The following is a 21,285-nucleotide window of genomic DNA, read 5'->3' as shown; positions in this document are numbered from 1 at the left end:
ACTGTAGAAAAATATCAACAATCTCAAGATCCCAGAGATCCCAGAGATGTTCCTCTGTCCTCTGTCTATGTTGCGCAACATAATCAAGAAGTTTACAACTCATGGCACTGTAGCTAACCTCCCTGAACGTGGACGGAAGAGAAAAATTATGAATTATGAATTGTTGCGAAGTAGAATAGTCTGGATGGTGGATAAGCAGCCGAGATCAAGTTCCAAAGTAATTCAAGCTGTCCTGCGGGCTCAGGGTGCATCAGTGTCAGCGGAACACAATCTACTTTTTTTTTCATTGTTAGTAACTAGAAAGAGAAAATTCATAAACATGGATAATGGATGAAATGATGGAATGCAAAAACTGCTGGCTAATAGAGACGTGTCCAGAAACTGTTTTATATGTAAATGTGGGTGACAAAGCCTTTGCCTCATAGCTGGTTTACCCAGCAGCTCCTCCATAACACAGACAGTAGTGGAGAGCAATGGAGAGTGCTGTGTGTGTTCTCAATTTTACGAAATACCGTTAACCGGATCGGTTCAAGGATTTTGCTATTAGTTCTTCTATATATATGTATATCAAATTTATTAGCTGGTGCTAACTAAAGGTGACCTGTAAGGCTGTTTAATTTTTTTTAAATAAAAGTTTAGAGCATAAAAACACATGCTGTACAAAAAACATATGATTAATCACTCCAAAACAAATGAACAATGTAATTCAATAGCTTAAGATCCTGCAAGGTTTGGTGATTTTACCCCAAAAGCTGTTAGAGAAGCGTTTGCCTTTTGTTAATGAATATAATAATAATAACAATAATAATAATAATAATGATAAAAAGAAGATTCCAAAAGAACAGTAAGCCTAATTAAAATCAGTACACAATTGGGACGTGCCCTCAGGTCTCACACCAAGGTGTAGAGCAGGGGTCACAAACTAGTGGCCCAGAAGTATATTTTATGGCGCATGACTTAAAATCAAATCCCGTCCACCAGCACAACACATTCTTTTTTGTTTCAGTGGAGAGAGCCGCTGCACGCTGACTGGGTTGCGCTGCGTTGAGCGCAGCCCCGCCCTCCAACAAAAAGTTCAGCAGAGCTCAACTTTATTCAAATGAACACCCTGTCAAAGTGTGCTTCCCCGGTTAAATGCACAAACAATACTACCCTGTAAACCCACTGTTTAGACTTAAATGATTTAAGTCTTTTTTACATAAAATTGGACATTTCTAAACAATACTCAACTATTTTGAGTTAGTTGAATTGAATTTGTGGGCACGTATACTGTACTATTCAAACTGAGATCTTTGAGTTTAACCAACTTCTAATAACTGAGTTTAGTTTGTTACCATTGCTAGCTTCTTTTCCATTGGCTTCTGTCACAATATATGTGCATACTGGGTGTGTCCAACAGTTTTTGACTAACACTCACCATCAGTGTGTAGTGATTCCCCCTGGGCTACCTTAGAAATAAATTAACTTCCCCTTAATAAACATTAATAACTTGATGTTTTAATCTATGCTAACTCAAGTTTTTATTCCCCATTACTTAAAATAAATTGAGCAAACTGGCTGCCTTAAAAAAGTTAAATCAACTTCCCCTTTAGTTGTAATTACTTGATGTTCTAAGTTTTTATTACCCCTTACTCAACTTTTTTAAAGCAACCGGTTTCCTAAATTTTTTAAAGTAAATTCAACTTATCCAGGCTTACAGTGTAGAAAAACAAGAATTATAAAACACATTAGAAATACTAAAATAAATGTAGGTTAGCGCATGTGCAGTGTCTTTAGGAAGCACGTATCGATGGGTAGCATGCGTTGAAGGAAATACGTTCAGTTGTAATAAGTCGTTGTCCTGATGTGGCCCAGCCTCACCTAGACTCTTCCTCCAGAGGCCCCCAGATAAGATGAGTTTGAGACCCCTGGTGTAGAGTGTAGACTCTGCTGGAGTGGAGAGGTAGAGATTGAGCAGCAGGAGGGAGGAGGAACGGAGGAACGTAGGAACGGAGGAGGACTTTGTGACCAGGCCAGTCTGCCGATGGAAAAGGCTGAAGCCCCGAGACGCCATTGTTGTCCCACAGAGGAAGCTGAGGATTAGAACACCAAAGAATTTCAATAAAAGAAGTGTCTGTTAGGAGGCTGAGGGTGTCGGAGAGGACCCGCGGGGGCCTGGGGCATTGTCCTGGAGGGTGGCTGAGAGTGAGAAGAGGAGGGGAGTGCGAGGGCATTGTGTTTGGGGGGGGGGGGGGGATTTCTAAAGGTGGTTATTAGGAGAGAGATGGTGAGGGGGTGGCTGTTGACTCTTCATCTTGTGTGAACAAAGTCTCTGGCACGTAATACACCCCCCCACACACACTTCTCTCTCTCTCTCTCTCTCTCTCTCTCTCTCTCTCTTGCAGAACTTCTGCTTTACGAGGGTCATGAATACGGCCGGCCAGCCCACAGAGAGAGCCCCGCCAAGCCCAGACCTGCTCCAAAGCTTATTGTCCGGCTTAAGTGAGGTTTAATTAAGTGGGCTGTGTGTCCTGAGAGGAGAGAGCAGTGGCTGGAAGAGCTCAGCGCCTGTGGAGATGCTGCTCTCGCCCAATAGCATTCAGCTATTGAAGGAGAAAGTGTTTGCTGCCCTAATGAAAAAGGTTTGTTTGGGGGATGAAGGGTGGAGGGGAGGAGGGTGGGGAGGAGGGGGATTGGTCTAGGCTTTGTCCCCAGCTTACAAAGTAGGGACAAAAGCAGTGATATTATACAAATGCTCCCATTTCCAGGACATGGTGCTGAGACCAGGGTCTGCAGATGGCCCAAGATGCTCAAGATGCTTCTCGCAGCCTTTCGGAAGGCAACGTTAGGAATGCTAATTTCATAATTTTTGTGAGTGAGTTGCACTGTAGCACTTTCGTACTCTAGTCTTTCAATTATTCTTATAAAAAAATGAATAACACATTCACAGCAGTATAAATGTGGGCCACAAAAAAAAATCTGTTTTAGGAAATGAAGTGTAATGGGATGGAGTGCTACAGCAGACTACTAGCTCTCCAGCCCAGAGGGCTGTTGAACCCAATGGCAGAACAGTTGATATCAAAGCAGGTAAACTCAAGAAGAAAGAAAAAAGAAATACTCAGGATCAAATCTGTGTCGTCAGGGTCGCGGTCCAGTACACTATCACAGCCCTGGCTAGTAAATTGGGACACAATCGGGAAAAAAACGCCCTTATAAGGAGACAGGAAGCCCGAGAGCGGGCGAAAAAACGAGAACGGCCAAAAACTAAAGTCACATCGAGCACAACAGAGAGAGAGGGGAATGTAAACAAAAGCTCTACAAAGAAGCTTTTTTATATATATAATTTTTTCATTATCGTTCATTATAGTTCAAACAACCTCACGGGCCAGATGTTTCATGCTTGCGGGCCACATCTGACTTCAACCAAAAAATGCGCCAATGGCTATGCATTGGCAAGAACACTATATAAAATGATAGTGATGGAATTTATCACATTTTTTTAACTACTGTACCTACTACTGCGGGCGATATGACCCTAAACTAATATCATGATATTTCATGGTATTTTTGTGATAATGATACAAATAATGACAAAAAGTCTGGACTTCCACTCAGAGCTCTGACTGTGTTGCACAAACAAATTACACTGAAAAAGGACGTTCTTTATCACTAATGACCCTTAATATGCTCTTCATTTTACTTCTGAACTGCTGCCCCAAGGCTATAGGTATTGTTCCCGAAGCCACCAGACTGCTTAATCAGTGTAGAGCACCGACACTAACTGCTTGGGAATTGGACTTGGTGTTGGTGAATGGTATTTTTTATGTTTTTTTTATCTGCTTTCAGTCCAATTCAATTTTGATCCCTTACACCTACAGTGTCCCCATGCTGACGTGCACATACATTCCTAAAAACAGTGCCCCCCCTCAGTCACAAGTAATACCATTAGTCAAGATTTAGTCATTAGTCATTAGATTTAAGCCAAACGTCTAAAATCCTGGTTTATCAGCTTATTAATTACAAATTTATACATAGGGCTTAGACATCGCTGTATAGGATATACCAAATGAAACTTATTTCTAGATATATCTATATTATCTGTAATTCAGCACCTGGGATGTTCATTCACATGTTCTGAAAATATCCCAAAAAAGCCAATATATGTATTTCTGAATTTCTACAGTAGACATACTATCAGAACGACTCAATATAAACATACCACTTGTTCTTCATTTATGTATTTTTGCTGACTCCACCCTCAGTTCAAATTTTAAAAAGCGTAAAAAATGAGAGGGGTAGTTTGGGAGGGGCACTGGGTGATGTATGGGTTTAGGGGCAGAGCAGGAAGAAGAGCTGATTGTCTGAGCTGCAGCAGCAGCGTGGCGATATTATTGATTGACTGATCTGCATATTGTGATGTGTCTGTGTACGAAAGTACATGTACACATAATCCTCACCTATAGCTCATCTGAACCTGAGTGGTGCTGCAGAGGCGGAAAAGACCACAATGAAATATTTTTTTTAAAGGTTAGAAAATGTATAAAAAAAATAATAAAAATTTAAGCAGGATTGGTTTGTTTCATTACTTTACAGTAACACATTTAGCCATTAATACAAAAATACAGTTTGGGGTTTAGCGGCTCTTTAATAAAAACAAAGACGATAACGGCAGGTTTTACAGCCACCATTAAAACTTTCTATCTGTCTGTTGTTTCATCTATCTATCTATCTTTCTATCTATCTATCTATCTATCTATCTATCTATCTATCTATCTATGTTGTTCTGTCATTTTATCTATCTATTTGTCTATATGTCTATCTTTTCATATATCTCTTTCATTTCATCTGTCTGTCTATCCATCTATCTTTTTATTTATTTTTCTAAATTGTTTCATCTTTCATCTATTGCTTCATCTATCTGTCTTTCTATAATTTTATCTTTCTGTCTATCATTTTATTACACGTACTTGACTAAAATTAATTAATAAATTAATTTTTGGACCATTCAACACTCCATAAGGATCTTTGGGCACCCCGTCTTGTAATATATAGTTTTTGTGGGGTAACAGAATAGAGGAGAAGCTACAGAGTCAGAAAAAAAACAAGAAAAAAAAGGGATGGGGAGATTACGGATCCAAGAGTATTAACTAGACTTCCCTTACAACTAGCAGGAACAAGCCAATTCCTGAGATCCTCTTTATCCCAAACGTGGAAATAACAAATAATGAAATTCCGAGGAGAAAAGGGGTCAGAGGAAGAGGAGGGCAGAGAGACGGATACAAAAGGAGTAGAGATTGAGAGAATGAAAGAGAGTAAAGCCATGTGTGAGGAGAGGGCGGGCCGGGCGGTTTAAGGAACTTTCTGGCTGTAGTGCTGTGTGTGGATGCCCTGCTAATCCAGGTTTTATTGGTTGCCTATGTCCGGCCACACTGTCCGGATTGTGTGTGTGTGTGTGTGTGTGTGTGTGTTTATGAGGGATTTTGGGGAGAAGAGGGGGAGCTCTACACATGTCGCGCTTTGTAACTGTGCTGACCGAGCCCCTGTGAGAGAGAGAGAGAGAGAGAGAGAGAGAGAGAGAGAGAGAGGACGAGAGAGGCCTAAGAAAGAGCTAGACCTGGTTACAGCCTTCCTCAGGTCACCCTAGAAACCTGCACTGCAGGGGTCCTCAGAGTGTGTATCTGCCTCCTGTGGGCATGCAGATACTAACCATGACACACACACACACACACACACACACACAAATCAGCTCCACTGATCATATATTTCACAAGTGGATCAGATACAGCAGTGCTGCTGGAGTTTTTAAACACCTCCATGATGAAAGACAAGAGGATGACTAACACAAATTTTCTATAATAATAATTTCAATAAATACATCTTATTTGTAACGCACTTTACATTTGAAACAAATCTCAGTGCTACATTGCAGTAGCATTGTTACTATAAACATCACTATAAACCCCAAAAACTACTATAAAGCATCTATTTACTCCATAAGGGCATTAACAATCATACGTTCTGCTAAACAGAACGTTTTTGTCTTTTTTTTAAGCTCTTACTCGACCGTGAAGCCCTCAGATGGTCAGGAAGAGCATTCCATAAGCGAGCGTAGATTTATCCACACATACTTTAAATATTTAAAATACCTTAAATATTATAACAAGTATTGCATGTTAAAACTCCATCATTACAATAAATACAAACAGCGATTTTACATAAAGCAGTGCTTTTACAGCCCTGTTTTCCTTAAAACATCACTTCAATCCTAATGCAAGTTTAGTAGTGTTATTCATAGTTTTCATCATATCAACACCTGGTTTGATAAATCAGAGTTTATTGATTTTAAATCAGGTGAGCTGCTGACGGAACTGAACAAATGCACATGCTGGCTGAGGGCATCCAGGACAATACATAATACAACCTAATTACCTAAAAATTAGAAATTCTTGTAACTTTTTACTGAATTTATGTTAATTTGCATCTGTTCAAATCATATGTGGTGCTTTTTTCAGGTGAAAACACTTGTATTGCTGAGATAAATGGATTAGTTTAATTTATTTAGGTGCCTAAAACTGTAAAATTATCTATACTTTCACACCTTTTCATAATTGTTTTTCCTGTCAAATCCACTGCAAATGTCCACAAATCTATGAAGATGAATACTTCTATACTTCTGTATGTAACAACTCCTCTACTATTCGTCTTTACTTGGCAAACATCTTTGATTAATGTCGTATCATAACAGCATAAAAAATGCATGCAAACTCATGGCTTTCCCATATTGTGGGGACTGGATTAGGGTGCTACCGGTGATGTATTACCCATCCACTAATAAAAAGCAGGAGTGTCCACAAACACAGCTAAATGAGGGAGGATGAGGGACTCCTGACCTCGGGGTCAGAGCTCCAGCCCCAGTCTCTTTATTCCCATTGACAGGCCTGAGGGATCAGCCACTGCTTCTCGTTTCCATGCTGTAGTGACCACTCCCACTAAACGCAAATGATACGAGGATTGATTCTCCTTTCAATGCGCTGCTTCGCCTCAGAAACGAGCGAATAAAGAGAACAGCCTCTCCAGTACTTTCGATATCAGTGGAATGCATCTGAACGGCTCTCGCTCTGCTCTTACAATGTGCGGCGATGCATGCCGGGACACGAATGCACCAGATTCTAATCGTGAGTTCATTTACAGACAGTTCATCATGTCGCGGCCTTGACCCGGGAAACGTGGTTTTAATGTTGTCGAGAGGCCGACCGCAGACCTTACCCCGCCTCCACTTGTAAATTACACTCCTGTCACGCTCTCCCAGCCATTCCTGGCGAGAAGGGCCTTGGCTGTCACTTCTCAAGAATGCTGCGAGTCCGATCGAAGCGCTGATCTCGGCACATTCGGCGAGCAGCACCGTGGCGCGGGACAACGCAGCTGATAGAAAGCAGACCTGAGCTCGCTCTCGATTAGGAACATCTCTCTCACACGCAGACAGACATAAACACGCGGCTTCAACCTGCGCTTCCACCAACAGGTTCTCGTCTGCATTGCAGCATCATGACTGTTCAGACACAACTCAATCATTTCTTCATCTTCTGAGGTGGGCGTATGATCCTGATGGCCCTTCAGGGCAATTTCTCAATAACTAACTACTGCAAATTACTCCACTGGTATGAAAGGTATGAAACATGAAGGTTATGTAATTATGAGAGCAGAGAGATTATCATAAATAATACAGAAACTGAAAGGTGTGAACAGAATCTGAAAAGTGCAAAACACTTCTGAGTCTGAACCAAGTTTTATGTGTTTGTTACACTGTAAACTGAACATATAGTTTGTTTACCGTATTTTTTTAGACTATAAGGCTCAACAAATTATAAGGCGCATTGAATTGAACAAGGGTCTCACCATGTTTCCCTTTTAATGAGGAAGCTGGGGGAAGCGCCTAAGTAAACAAAACTGTAATCTCTAAAAAACCCTTTTCTTTCAAAGTCAAACAAGCGCTGAATGTAAATCTACACAGATCTAAATTTCTCTCCTGAAAACTGTTTATTTGGGTGAGCAATACGCTTCCGTTTATTTACAGTAAGCTTAGATTTCCAAATTTTGTCTAAGGGTGAGGCTTCAGAGCTAAGTAAAGCGGCTAAGTAAAGTGGCTAATGCTAATGCTGCTGCACCCAGCCTTAGTGCTGGAGAAAGTGCTGGTGAGCAGAATGAGTTTAGAACGGGTTCTCCTCGGATTCCTTTTATTTGTGTTTATAAATTAGAATTGATCTACAGTTACAGTAGATACAGAATCACCAGCACTGTAATCTGTTGTACCCGTACTGCTCTGTAATTAATCTACAGTTACAGTAGATATAGAATCACCAGCACTGTAATCTGTTGTACCATACTGCTCTGTAATTGATCTACAGTTACAGTAGATACAGAATCACCAGCACTGTAATCTGTTGTACCCATACTGCTCTGTAATTAATCTACAGTTACAGTAGATACAGAATCACCAGCACAACACCTGTTCATTTTCTTCTTCTATTGTTTAATGGGTGATGACAGCCTGTCTTAACTTAACTAATTGATATAAAATCAGAGTCTTTTAAAAAAAGAGTTTTCACACAGTTTGTAAAATTGGGAAATTGGTCCAAAACTTCACAAATGTGCCGGACCACCTCTTTTGCACAGTCCAAATTTTGGTTCTGTGGTTTGGAGCATGGTTCACAGCACATTACGCACCTGCTATTTTAGTTCAGACCAAGTTTTAAGGTGTAAAAACACCTTAAATAAGAATAAAACAGTCCAGGCATTTATCCTCTAGCTAAAAGCCAGCTATTTAAAAAAAACTTCGCAGATCCTCAAGAAAAGTAACTTTTATCCTAATTCCAAACCTATGCTCTCAAAGGATAAGCTCTGAAACTGCCCTCAGAAGTGCGTAAAAGGGCCGTGTCCACCAAAAGGCATGGCAGATCTCCGAATGGATGGCCCCCCATGGCAGAAGCTCAGCCACAGGCAGCTATAGGCCCTTTTGAAGTGAAGAATAAAGGGTACGAGGAGAAGAATGTGGGGCACTGGGAAAGTGACCTCTAGACTGTGGTCAGAAATTTCACTTTCTCTAACCCCGACACCGCCGGCACTCAGTACTCCCTGCTGGGAGGCCGAGCCCAAATCCTCCCGGCTCCCTGCTGCACGAGCGCCGAAACAGAGGAGGAGAGAAATTGGAAGTGAGGAGAGGGACGCTCTCATCTCTGAGGCATCGCCGTATTATCTCCAAATTATTCTGGAGAACTGGAGAAACATGCTTTCCTGAAGAGATTAATGATAAGACTTCCACTACTAAATAAGTTATTCTATATAACGAACAAATAGTTTGAGTCCCTTAGATTACACTAATACACACACACATATATATATATATATATATATATATATATATATATATATATATATATATATATATATATATATATATATATATATATATATATAAATAAATACAGCTCTGGAAAAAAATAAGAGAGCACTTAAAAATGATGAATTTCTTTAATTTGACCAAATTTAAAATCTCTGGAATATAATCAAGAGGAAGATGGATGATCCCAAGCCATCAGAACAAACTGAACTGCTTGAATTTCTGCACCAGGAGTAAAGCAGCATAAAGTTATCCAAAAGCAGTGTGTAAGACTGGTGGAGGAGAACATGATGCCAAGATGCATGAAAAAAACTGATTAAAAACCATCAGGGTAAAATCTCTTTCTGAATAGAGATTTAAGAGAGATTTATGATCATTTATTAAGTTATATCGCAAATAATTGTTTGAATGTCTTAGATTACACTATATATATTTGAAAAAAATGAAGAGAGCACTTCAGTTTCTGAATCAGTTTCTCTGATTTTGCTATTTATAGGTTTATGTTTGAGTAAAATGAACATTAATGTTTTATTCTATAAACTTCAGACAACTTTTCAGAAGAGTTTAGAAATCACAGGTGATCACAGTTGTCATGCATCTAGGCATTATGTTCTCCTCCACCAGTCTTACACACTGCTTTTGGATGAACTGCAATTCAAGCAGTTCAGTTTGGTGGTTTGATGGTTTGTGATCATCCATCTTCCTCTTGATTATATTCCAGAGGTTTTCAACTAGACCTATTTTCACAGCGCCAATGAAACTTATGTTTTAAAACTCTCTCTTCATTTTCAGGTGTGGTTAGTTAGCCCTGGTCGCAGCAAGCAGAAACTGGATTTTTCTTACACCATGCTTAATGTGGGCGAGCCCAAGGCAAGAGAGGGTTTCAAACACACAATGCAGCGTCATCTTTTAGTGCTGTCTCTGTCCCAGCGCCGTCTGCAGCTCGGCCCGTCCGAATGACAATAGCGTTCATGTAAAATGTGCTGCCTTTGGGCCACGGGGGCATATATCACTGCGTGCCTGGCCCTGCCACCACCTTTTATTGCTTTATTGTGTTCCCTTTGTGTCCTGTCCTCATACGGAGAGGGAGGGGGGACAATCAAAATTTTCCAGCATGTCCTGGTGCGGGTGAGGGTGTGTGTTTGTGTGTTTTCAAGTTTTCTTAAGAGTGTGATTGTAAGCCCTCTATTATAATATTTTATATTCTATATACTCTACATACATGTGTAGGCCTGTCGTAATAATTTTTTGTGGACGATATATTGTGCCAGAAATTATTGCGATACACGATATTTGTGTAATTTTAAGACTATTAAATGCCACTGACATAATGATAACAGAATAGCATTTATAGAAAAGCAATTATACATATTTTGGTACCACCTTAATCAAGACTACCTTTATAAAGGCTTTATAAATGGTTTATAAATTACTTAGTTAATTATTAATAATTAGGTTGTAAATGCTTTAAAAACCTTTGATAAGCAGTTACAACATGTCAGTTGAAAAGGTAACAGTGATCTGTGGTTTGCTTTATAATTTAATTTATAATAAATAGTTAAATATACTTACAAATATAATACTATGACAGTTTAATGCCAACTGATGGAAAACACAAAGTAAGATCAGTATGTAGAAAGATCTGAAGTTTGACAGTATTTACATGAGTGTGAAATATATATATTTATATTTATTAACTGCTTATTAATAGGTTTTAAAGTATTTACAATCTAATTAATAACCAATAATAAACTCCTTTATAAAGCATTTTTATGTGTGAACAAACATACAAATAAACACAATAGATGATTAATCACGATTATCAAAAATGATTGAGGTCATGTTCATTTATTGTACGATAAATCGATATTGCAATTATTGTGACAGGCCTATACATGTGAGTTTAAAAAAAAACATCAAAGCTTTAAAAAAAATTGTAGGAATGTTACAAATTATATGTTACATGTTACTTGTATGGATACTTTGTTTCTACTTCAAAAGGCCGAAATGATACAAGTGATACAAGTTATATAAGTGATTCACACCCACTATTAGACACTATTATCTTCTTCTATAAATCTTCTTTAAACAAACCAGTAGCTGTAGCTGATGATATCTTTTTTTTATTTTTTTTATTATTTGTACACCTTCCCTCTCTTTTCTCTCCCTCTCTTTCTTTTCTCTCCCTCTCTCTCTCTTTCTTTGCTACATTACCAGGGGGTGGTGTGTGATTGACAGATGGGCAGGAATAATAATTTTTTTTTTGCGTAACCTAAGGCCATGCTCTGTGATTGGCTTGCCAGCTGACATCTCCAAACCTCGCTCATCTTCCCTCTCTCTCTCTCTCCCTCTCTCTCTCTCTCTCTCTCTCTAATATTGGCCCTTTGGATGAGACATCCTGAGGGGAAAAAAAAAAGTGGGGAGAGAAAAAGATATGTACCTTAGGGAAGAAGCTCAGAGAGAGGGAGGGATAGAAGAGAGGACGGGTAGGAGCGTGTGTGCGAGTGTGTGAGACATTTACTCCTCTAACTACTAGGAGACAGACAGACACACTCACACACACATACACACACACACTCACACACTCATTTTCTTGTCCCGACTTAACAAAAAAAAAGGCAAAAAAGCAAATTTAAAAAACGGGAGGATTTTATTTCTTTACCACATTTTCTTTTAAAAACTCTCTAAAAGAAATTCTCAAATTTTCTACCAATCAAAGCCTCTGCTTAAGATCTGCTGGGACTTCACCTTCAGCCCCTCTCTACGGAAATCCTATGTACTGATCAATAGACCCTGCCATCCACACAAGACATACCTCATGGATTTGTACCTTGTTGGATATATAATGTGCAGCATGTGGTTGTCCAGCTCTCGGGTGCTTGGAGGCTATCCCATCTGGTGGTGAGTAGCTTCAATCTCTCACTTTCTGCATCAGTTTCTCCAGCAGGACAGCAGCGTAAGGGGGAGAGTGGTGGTGGTCAATGATCATTTTTCAGAGGGCAGAAAATATAGAAGATTTTCAGTTGACTGCGTGGAAAAATGTTCTTCTTCGCTCAGTCCAAAGAATCTTAACCTCAGTCTCTGGTGGAACGGAAAAGGCTAGGCTGCCTTTTCCTCGCTGCTCGCTTTCTCTCACCTCCATTCGTCTCGTATATATGAGTGTTTTGGGTTGAAATGCGTAAGTGTTGTATAAGTATAAGTGTTGTTTACTGTGCTGCTGGAGGTGGGATGTTAAGGACTAGGATTTTGCTCACAGCGGTGAGCATTGAGCTTGATGAACGAGGCTAAATTGTATATTGTAGGTTGTCTTCACGAGTAGCTTCGGTTAGCTTTTACCGTGTTAAAAAAAGTAATAATTGGTGTATTAATGCTTAAATCTCTCCTTTATTCTCTTTAAATTGTGTAGCACTTTTAAATTTTGGTGCACTTTTAAACCTGCTTCTAAATCTGAACATAGATATAACATACATAGGTGTAGTGTAAAATTTAATTTTTAATGTAGTGTTCAATTATTAAAGTAAAATTAATTACAAAATGAACACAATAGGATTGATTTTCAGTCATTTCAGATTTAAAATAATTTTATATATATATATATATATATATATATATATATATATATATATATATATATGTAGAATGAAAAATATTGAAAATCAGTTTTAAACATTTTTTTTTGCAACAGATTTTTATTACATACCAACAGACACTCAAAGTGTGTTAACCATTTGAACCCTATAAGTTTTTAATTCTGTTAAAAAATCATAATGCAGGAACTACTATTATGTTATGTTTTGTAACCGTTGCTTTAACGCTTTTGTGCCGAGTCCCACAGGGCTATATTGTAGGGTCTATGGAATTTGTTAAACACATTTTGTACATCTTTTACTGTTTTTATCAAAAGAAAAATCCACACTGTTCTCACTTCCCATTAAATATCTACTAAAGACAGATCTATCTATCTATGTATCTAACAAATATGCAAACATAACTGTTACCGTTTTACACTAAAAGTTTGAACCTTTTGAACCCTAAATTAATAATTCTGTTAAAAAATCACAATGCTGGAACTACTATTATGTTATATTTTGTAACCTTTGCTTTACCATTTTTATGCAGAGTACCACAGGGCTCTATTGTAGGGTCTATAAAATTTGTTACATAAGATGTTAAATATGACAGCACAACAGTACAACAGTTATAAAGTGAAAAACTGATTTTTTGGCTTATGTAGCGTATAGTATAAATATGTAATTCTGTTTTTGGCTGATTTTGCAGAATATACCTGTGTAGAAATTTGTAGAAATCCTATTCAGCGTTAGTTTGACAGTTGTCATATTATCCTATTATCTACATTATATATATATATATATATATATATATATATATATATATATATATATATATATATATATATATATATATATATATATGAATTACCACAAATATTCCACAATCTCAGTGCGCTGCTCAAGCCTCAGTAGGCTTTTTTTTTTTTTTTTTGCACAAAATTATTATTATTATTATTTTTATATGGGCACTTATGACACACAAAAAAAAGAAAAACTCCACTGGCTCCCAACTCAATAAATGAATAAATGTCAGGGTGATTGCAGCCAAGTGTTCTGTGCATGCTACTGACCCCATGAGGGTATTTTATTCTTATTATTATATTTTTTATTTTTTATTGCAAAAGAATTTGCGTAGGCATACGACAAAAGCCTCGCTGGCTCCCAATTCCAATCCTCACAATACTTGTCAGGATTAATGTGCCCTAATGGTCCCAGTTAGCATGTGATACTCAGTTCTGTCCCATTCCAAACCACTAGCATCTTCTGGTTTCATTTACTGAGCGAAGGCTGCCAAACATGCACCCGAACACACACACACACACACACACAGGCCACAGAGCTGCCTGCAGTGGTAATGTAACAGGAGCGTGGGTTTTTGGTGAGATGGTGCTTTTCCTGGTGGGGGTGCTGAATTCGGCACCACACCGGCTCTGGTGGGTGCCGAATTCAGCACCCCCACCAGGAAAAGCACCATCTCTCAGTAGCGCATTTCTATAAATTTACGTAAAGTTAAAGTGGATTATCTTATCTTTTATCAAGAAGACGTTGCGTACACTGTCTTTCAGCACTACCACCGTGCCGAATTCAGCACCCCCGCCAGGAAAAGAAAAGTTAAAGCTGATTATCTTAATTTTTATCAAGAAGACGGTGCAAACACAGTAATGTGTTGGGGTGCTACTGTGCTTTTCATGGTGGGGGGTGCAGATTTCGGTACTATCATGGTGCCGATTTCAGCAACCCCACCAGGAAAAGTACCATCTCTTGGGAGCGTATTTCTGTAACTTTAAGTAAAGATAAAGTGGATTATCTTAGCTTTTATCAAGAAGACGGTTTATGGTAACGAGATTGGGTGCTTTTCATGGTGGGGTTGCCGGTGTTGTGCTGAATTCAGCACCCCCGCTAGGAAAAGCACTCCCTCAGGGGAGAGGCTGCAGATGACATGACTATTTTCATTTCATTTTCTAAAAAAAGTTAAAACCAAAAAAGTCGTACGTGCACGCTCCGGAGAGAGGGTGCTTTTCCGGACAGGGGTGCTGAATTCGGCACAACACCGGCACCCTTCGGCGCCAGGGCCGCAGTTCAAAGCCAAAAGACAGCAGCGACAAAGAGTGCGTAGGTGTGCGAACGACCTGAAGCTGTGCCTTTCAAACAGTCCAGTGATGATGTGACAGCGGTGTTGGGTTAACCAGCTCAGCTAACAATACTCGACCCCTTTGATTCGGAAAACACGTCTGAAGTGGAGGGAAAAAAAGTGAGAGTAAAAAACATGGGAGAGAGAGAGAAAGAGAAAGAGAGAGAAACAGATTAAGAGAAATATGAAGGTGTACATGGCTTCAGGTGAGTGGACAGGTGTTATGAAGCGTGGTATTAGTAAGGTATTAAGGTATTTAGATATTTAAGAAAGAGAATGGCGCACACATTTACACTTACTACACTTCTTAAAACTGGGTGAACATCGTCGTTGTCCAATGAAAAACAAGTATCTCAGACAGACAAACTACCTCTTGCACTGTGCCAAAATTTTCTGAAATAAACTCTTTTTACATTGACTTTAAAAAATGAACGTTAAGAAGTTTTTTTTTTCTCTCAAAGTTAAAGCTGTTTTGGAGATACTTGTTTTTCAATGGATAGCGATGATATATACAAAATTACAAACAATTAAAATATAATAAAAAAAATGTAAAAGTCTGAATTTTAACTACACAGTAATTTGCCAGTTTTTTTAAACCAAATTAATACAATAATAGTGTTAAATAAATGATCTGAGTGTCGAAATGAGAACAGTAAAGCATCTCAAACTCGTGAACGTCTTTCTTAAAAAACTAAAATCCTATTCAGTTAATTCTGCATGATTTGTTTATATATATATATATACAGCTCTAGAAAAAAATAAGAGCACTTAAAATGCTGAGTTTCTTTAAATGTACCAAATTGAAAACCTCTGGAATATAATCAAGAGGAAGATGGATGATCACAAACCATCAAACCACCAAACTGAACTGCTTGAATTTTTGCACCAGGAGTAAAGCAGCATAAAGTTATCCAAAAGCAGTGTGTAAGACTGGTGGAGGAGAACATCCATAAAACGTTATGAACATGAACTTATTTTCTTTAAATTATGATTATTAAATAAATAATTTATCTGGATAGTTAAAGTTAATAACATATATGTTATGAACAGATATGTTAATGACTGCTGAGTGCTGTAAAAGATGTAAAAGTAAGATCTGAGCTTTTATTTATCTAACGGTATAAATAAATGTGGAATCAATATTTGGCAAACAACAGGCTACTATTGTATATTCTATGTATGTGTTGCTTATTAATGGTTTATAATATATATATATATATATATATATATATATATAGCATAGTTTTATACATACCTATTTATAAACCCTTTACAAAGGAGCCTTATTCTAAAGTAGCACCTTTATTTTTCAAATCATAAAAAAATAAAATAATCCAATTTTAATCTCTAAAAGCATTTTTATTATATCACGTTATCTCTTCAGGTAAATTTGGTCAACACTTTTTCTTAGATTCCTTATAAATGGTAATGTAAGTGGGGTAAAGTTATCCAAAAGCAGTGTGTAAGACTGGTGGAGGAGAACATGATGCCAAGATAAAAAAAAAAGGATGATTACACCAAATATTGATTTCTAAACTTTATGAATATTTATATATATTTATTAAATAAATTAAATAAATTATTCTGTGTACTTTAATCTCATAGATAGATAGATAGATAGATAGATAGATAGATAGAGATAGATAGATAGATAGACAGACAGACAGACAGATAGATAGATAGATACTTTATTTATCCCGAAGGAAATTTAGCTTGTAGATTTTTGCGTTTTTTACATTACATTTTCTCTTTGTCTCAGATTTATTCTCAGGTAAATTTGGTCAAATCTGTTTTCAGGTCCTTTATAAATGGTAATATTTATATCGAAAAAGCACAAATATGGGATAATCAGATCCACAGACTATATTAGTGTTTTTCTAAACCACAGGAGCAGCTTATTTAAAGCCGTACCTCAGCATCTGCTTCCGAATTCCTCTTTAGACCTCCTTTAATCAGGTAATAGATAATTTGTCATGCACTCGTCTTCTGCTGAAACATAAAAGACAAAGAGAGCCTCAGAAACTACAAAGTATTCTGCGTCTGCATCACGTCAGCGCCTATCAGATTACATCCAGCAGGTGACAAATCAATCTCTTACACAGTCAAAGCCTCTGAAACTCGCTTTCATTCTACTGCGCCATTAATTACCTGCATGCAGGAAGAGGTGGTGCGTGAAATTCAGTCAAATCATTAATAACAGTCGCATCAACTCTTTATTGGAGCTTTAAGTGTCTTAAACTTAACTTTAATGAGGAAAAAATAAAAATATAGAAATATATTACTCTTCTAATCTTCAAATTAACTGGCTAGTATAGGAGAAAAGTGATGGTTTACTTACTAAAATCAAGCAAATGAATTAAAGCAAAGCATGTGAGCCCTTCCCATGAATAACCATATATCAACTATTTCTACCTTTTGAAATTATTTTCTTTACTATTGCTATTTAAGTAAGTTATTTTATTTTAATGGTCTTAATAAATATAAGTCTAAATTGTCATTTTTATTTTAAAAGGTATATATATTAGTTAATATATGGCTATTACAAGGTTATTTTTTGAATCATGGTGAATTTAATTTTAAATTGTTGGTGAATTTTTAATTGTTCACATTATAATCATTGACATAACATAATCTGCAGTTACAGCTTCATGTATTTTTTTGTCTATATAAAAATAATTACTATAAGAAAACATTGTAACAGTGATTGGATAGTTAAATTGTGATCAGAAATGGTATCAGAAGAAAGAATATAAAACACTATAAATAGGCAACCAATTCAGTTTTTCACTTCAATACTGTTGTATTCTCATACATAACATCACAATTCATAGACCCTACATTAGAGCCCTGTGGGATGGTAAAGCAAAGGGTATAAAACAATTAATAGTAGTTCCTGTTGGAAAATTCGATAGACACTGGGGTTCTAAGTGGTCCAGTGGATTAAGGACCACATAGTGCTTCCACTACGGTCAGGAGATTGTTGGTTTGAATCCCGTTCATGCAGCTTGCCATCAGCTACCAGAGCCCTGAGAGAGCACACTGGTAGAGCTGTGGAGTGAGCAAGAGTGTTTTTTTTTCCCATTTATACCACGACAGAGTTGAATAGAAAAAAGGTGGACAGACATTGCTGAAACAATTCAATAAAATTTAAAATAAAGTCTTGCAAATAGTGACTCTGCACGATCCCCAGTCTTTGCAAAAACTAAAAAAGTCTAAAATGTCTGTGGCTTGTCTTTAGATGAGAGAGGACGTCAGACTCTAGTCTCATAAGAGCGTTTTCACACCTGTAGTTGTAGTTTCTAGTTTCTATGATCCAGATCAGATGATGCGTATATATATTTGTTTGGAGCTTCAGTTTCTCCCTCTGTTTGGTTTGGTTTCACACAGGCATAATACAGTACAACCATAGTACAAAAACGTGAATCAATAAACTACACAAGCACATCGTCTCCTCTGACTGTTCCACACCAGAGTGTGATTACACTCTAAAAAACAGAGGTACGATATGAGTACTTTTTTGTACTCAGAGGTACACTCTTTATAATTGTACACTCAATGGTACAATATTGGTCTTTACAGGGTCAGATTTGTTCCCTTTGAAGTACAAAGTCATTCCTAACAGCAATAAGTGCAGATTTGTACCATTTAACCTGCAGACAAAAGGTACATTCAGTATTCTGTATCACTGCACTAATAAACAATATTTATTTTAATTGCATATTTTTCATTTGAAAGCCAGACAATTTTGGATGATCAAGTTTTTGAGCCATGTTTAGTTGATGATAATGTTTATAATCTTTATAATCTTTACTGGCACAAAAATATGGGTACAAAAAAGGACTTTCCCTGAAAGGTACTTTTTTGTACCTCAATATAAGGTACAGCTCCAGCGACAAGCTTTGTACCCTTTTAAATACAAATCTGTACTTATTTTTTAGTGTCGAACCACGCTAATGCCAATATTACACCTAATAATTTTCTATTGATTTCACTCTCGCAGAGTGAGGATAAATTCACCAGAGTCTTGTTAGAGTGGAGTTGTGGTGGCGTCATCTTAATCATTTAATCATTTAGTATAAGGTGGTTTGAAAGGATTGAAAGATTTAGTCAGTCGCGTTCACGTCTGGTGCGCTCCGATAAAATCAACCGCGTTTAATATTATCGTGAGTCTTGAAACTGACTGTGATTCTTTGCTAGCTTATCATACACACTAAAAAAAATAAGTACAGATTTGTATTTAAAAGAGTATAAAGCTTGTATCTGGGGCTGTACCTTATATTGAGATACAAAAAAGTACCTTTTAGTGAAAGTCCTTTTTTGTACCCATGTTTTTTGTGCCAGTAAAGATTATAAACATTATAAACATTATCATCAACTAAACATGGCTCAAAAACTTGATCCAAAATTGTCTGGCTTTCAAATGAAAAATGTGCAATTTAAATATATATTGTTTACTAGTAGTGACTAGTGATACAGAATACTGAATGTACCTTTTGGCTGGATAAATGGTACAAATTTGTACTTATTGCTGTTAGGAATGACTTTGTACTTCAGAGGGAACAAAATTGATCCTGTAAAGACCAGTATTGTGCTTTTGAGGGTACAATTATGAAGAGTGTACCTTTGAGTACAAAAAAGTACTCATATCGTAGTTGAACACAAAATGTATTCTATTAAAAAATATCAAGAGTTAACAGTGTGGCAGAAAAATAAACTGTTGATGGGGACAGAAGTTGTAAATCTCTAATATAAATCACAGTATTGATATACACATTATTTGTAATTTAATATGTAATATGTATTCGTCTTTTCAGAGTCTTTTTAAAGTCATATAGAGTATGAACATCACAATGGTACAAAGAAACTAGAGTCTGTATTAACTGAACCAAATAATGCTGGTGTCTTTTTAATGTCTGAGTCTTTTTTGTAGTCGTCTAATGTATGGTTAGCATCAACCCCACTGCACCAACAATAAGCTAATGTATCTCTACAGCCCATATAAACTAATCCCGAGAGGAGAAAGCTACTGAACTCAGTGTGCTGGCCTGGCCTTGTTTGTTTACACATGCTTTACAGATGATGATTGAGCGCTCAGGCTAGGACTCAATCAAGCAGCCGTTCCAAACGTCTCCCAGCGCCAGACAGACAGGAACATTTGCGGCTTTCTCCCACAACAGCACCTCCAAAACTCTCATCCGCTCATAAGCAGCTGTCCTCTCAGGCAATTATTCATCTGTTATCAATCATGACTACTGCTTCCACACGGCCCGACACGGGGAGCTGACCCCAAACCGTCAAGTCAAGGCTTGACCCGCGCGTACGTCTCTCATACGCAGCTTTTATTATGTCCAAATCGACTGCGGCACCATTCAGTGGAGCAGTGAGCTGATGTTTGGTGATGTTTGGCTTTACTCGCTGCGCCGAGTGCAACAGCATACCATTTACTAAATGATCTAAATGAGCAACTGATTGCAACACTGTCTAACAATTTGCAGCCAAATGCATAATCAGATATTGTACAGAGATGATTTATCTGCTGTCAGAGAGGAACAGAACATATAAATCATTTCTGAATGCTGTTTTCACTCACAGGTACACAGGTATGGAGAAATTATTTACTTATAGACAGATGCAGAGAAAGGGAGAAAGAAAATCAGTTGAAATGTGTCTGAAACACAATGTTCAGTGATAAAATGGTTGTGAAAAGCTTAACGAAACACTTCTATTCCTATAAATCTATAAAATAAACTATGAAATGTTGACTTGGAATCAACATATAAGGGCTGCAACTAATTACTATTTTAGTAGTTGATTAATCTGGAGATTTATTTGTTTGATTAGTCGATTAGTCACAATTATTTTTTGTCATGCCCTCTATTTGTACTTCTTACTGGTGAGTCTTCTGATCAAATGCATATTTTACTGCACACAGACTGTTAAACGTTTAAAGCCCTAGATCAATTGTGCAGTACATTTTAATAGTTTGACATAAATATAGTTACCTAAAATTATATAATATATATTATAGGAAACATTCACACAGGCTTTTTTTTAGGAGTTTCTAGGATACTTACAGCTCTGATTTTGCTATTTATAGGTTCATGTTTGAGTAAAATGAAGATTGTTGATTTATTCTATAAAATTTACGGACAACATGGCTGAAATAACAAAAAAAGATGCAGAGCTTTCAGACTTCAAATATTTCA

General features: G+C 37.3%; 2 protein-coding genes across 2 annotated transcripts in view; one reads left to right on the top strand and one right to left on the bottom strand.

The window, feature by feature from the left end:
* ormdl3 (ORMDL sphingolipid biosynthesis regulator 3) overlaps window positions 1-21,285 on the bottom strand; it is a 67,009-nt gene that overhangs the window by 17,509 nt on the left and 28,215 nt on the right. The window lies entirely within an intron of this gene.
* wnt3 (wingless-type MMTV integration site family, member 3) overlaps window positions 11,836-21,285 on the top strand; it is a 54,454-nt gene continuing 45,004 nt past the window's right edge. Inside the window, exon 1 of the mRNA XM_049464651.1 lies at window positions 11,836-12,277. Coding sequence (XP_049320608.1) covers window positions 12,195-12,277 — 83 coding nt within the window. The 5' untranslated portion in view covers window positions 11,836-12,194. The remainder of the gene's footprint in view (window positions 12,278-21,285) is intronic.

Source organism: Astyanax mexicanus, chromosome 15, assembly GCF_023375975.1.
Source record: "Astyanax mexicanus isolate ESR-SI-001 chromosome 15, AstMex3_surface, whole genome shotgun sequence".
NCBI classification, from domain to species: Eukaryota; Metazoa; Chordata; class Actinopteri; order Characiformes; family Acestrorhamphidae; genus Astyanax; species Astyanax mexicanus.
The sequence above is the reverse complement of the archived record's forward strand: the minus strand, read 5'-3'. Positions and strand labels throughout refer to the sequence as shown.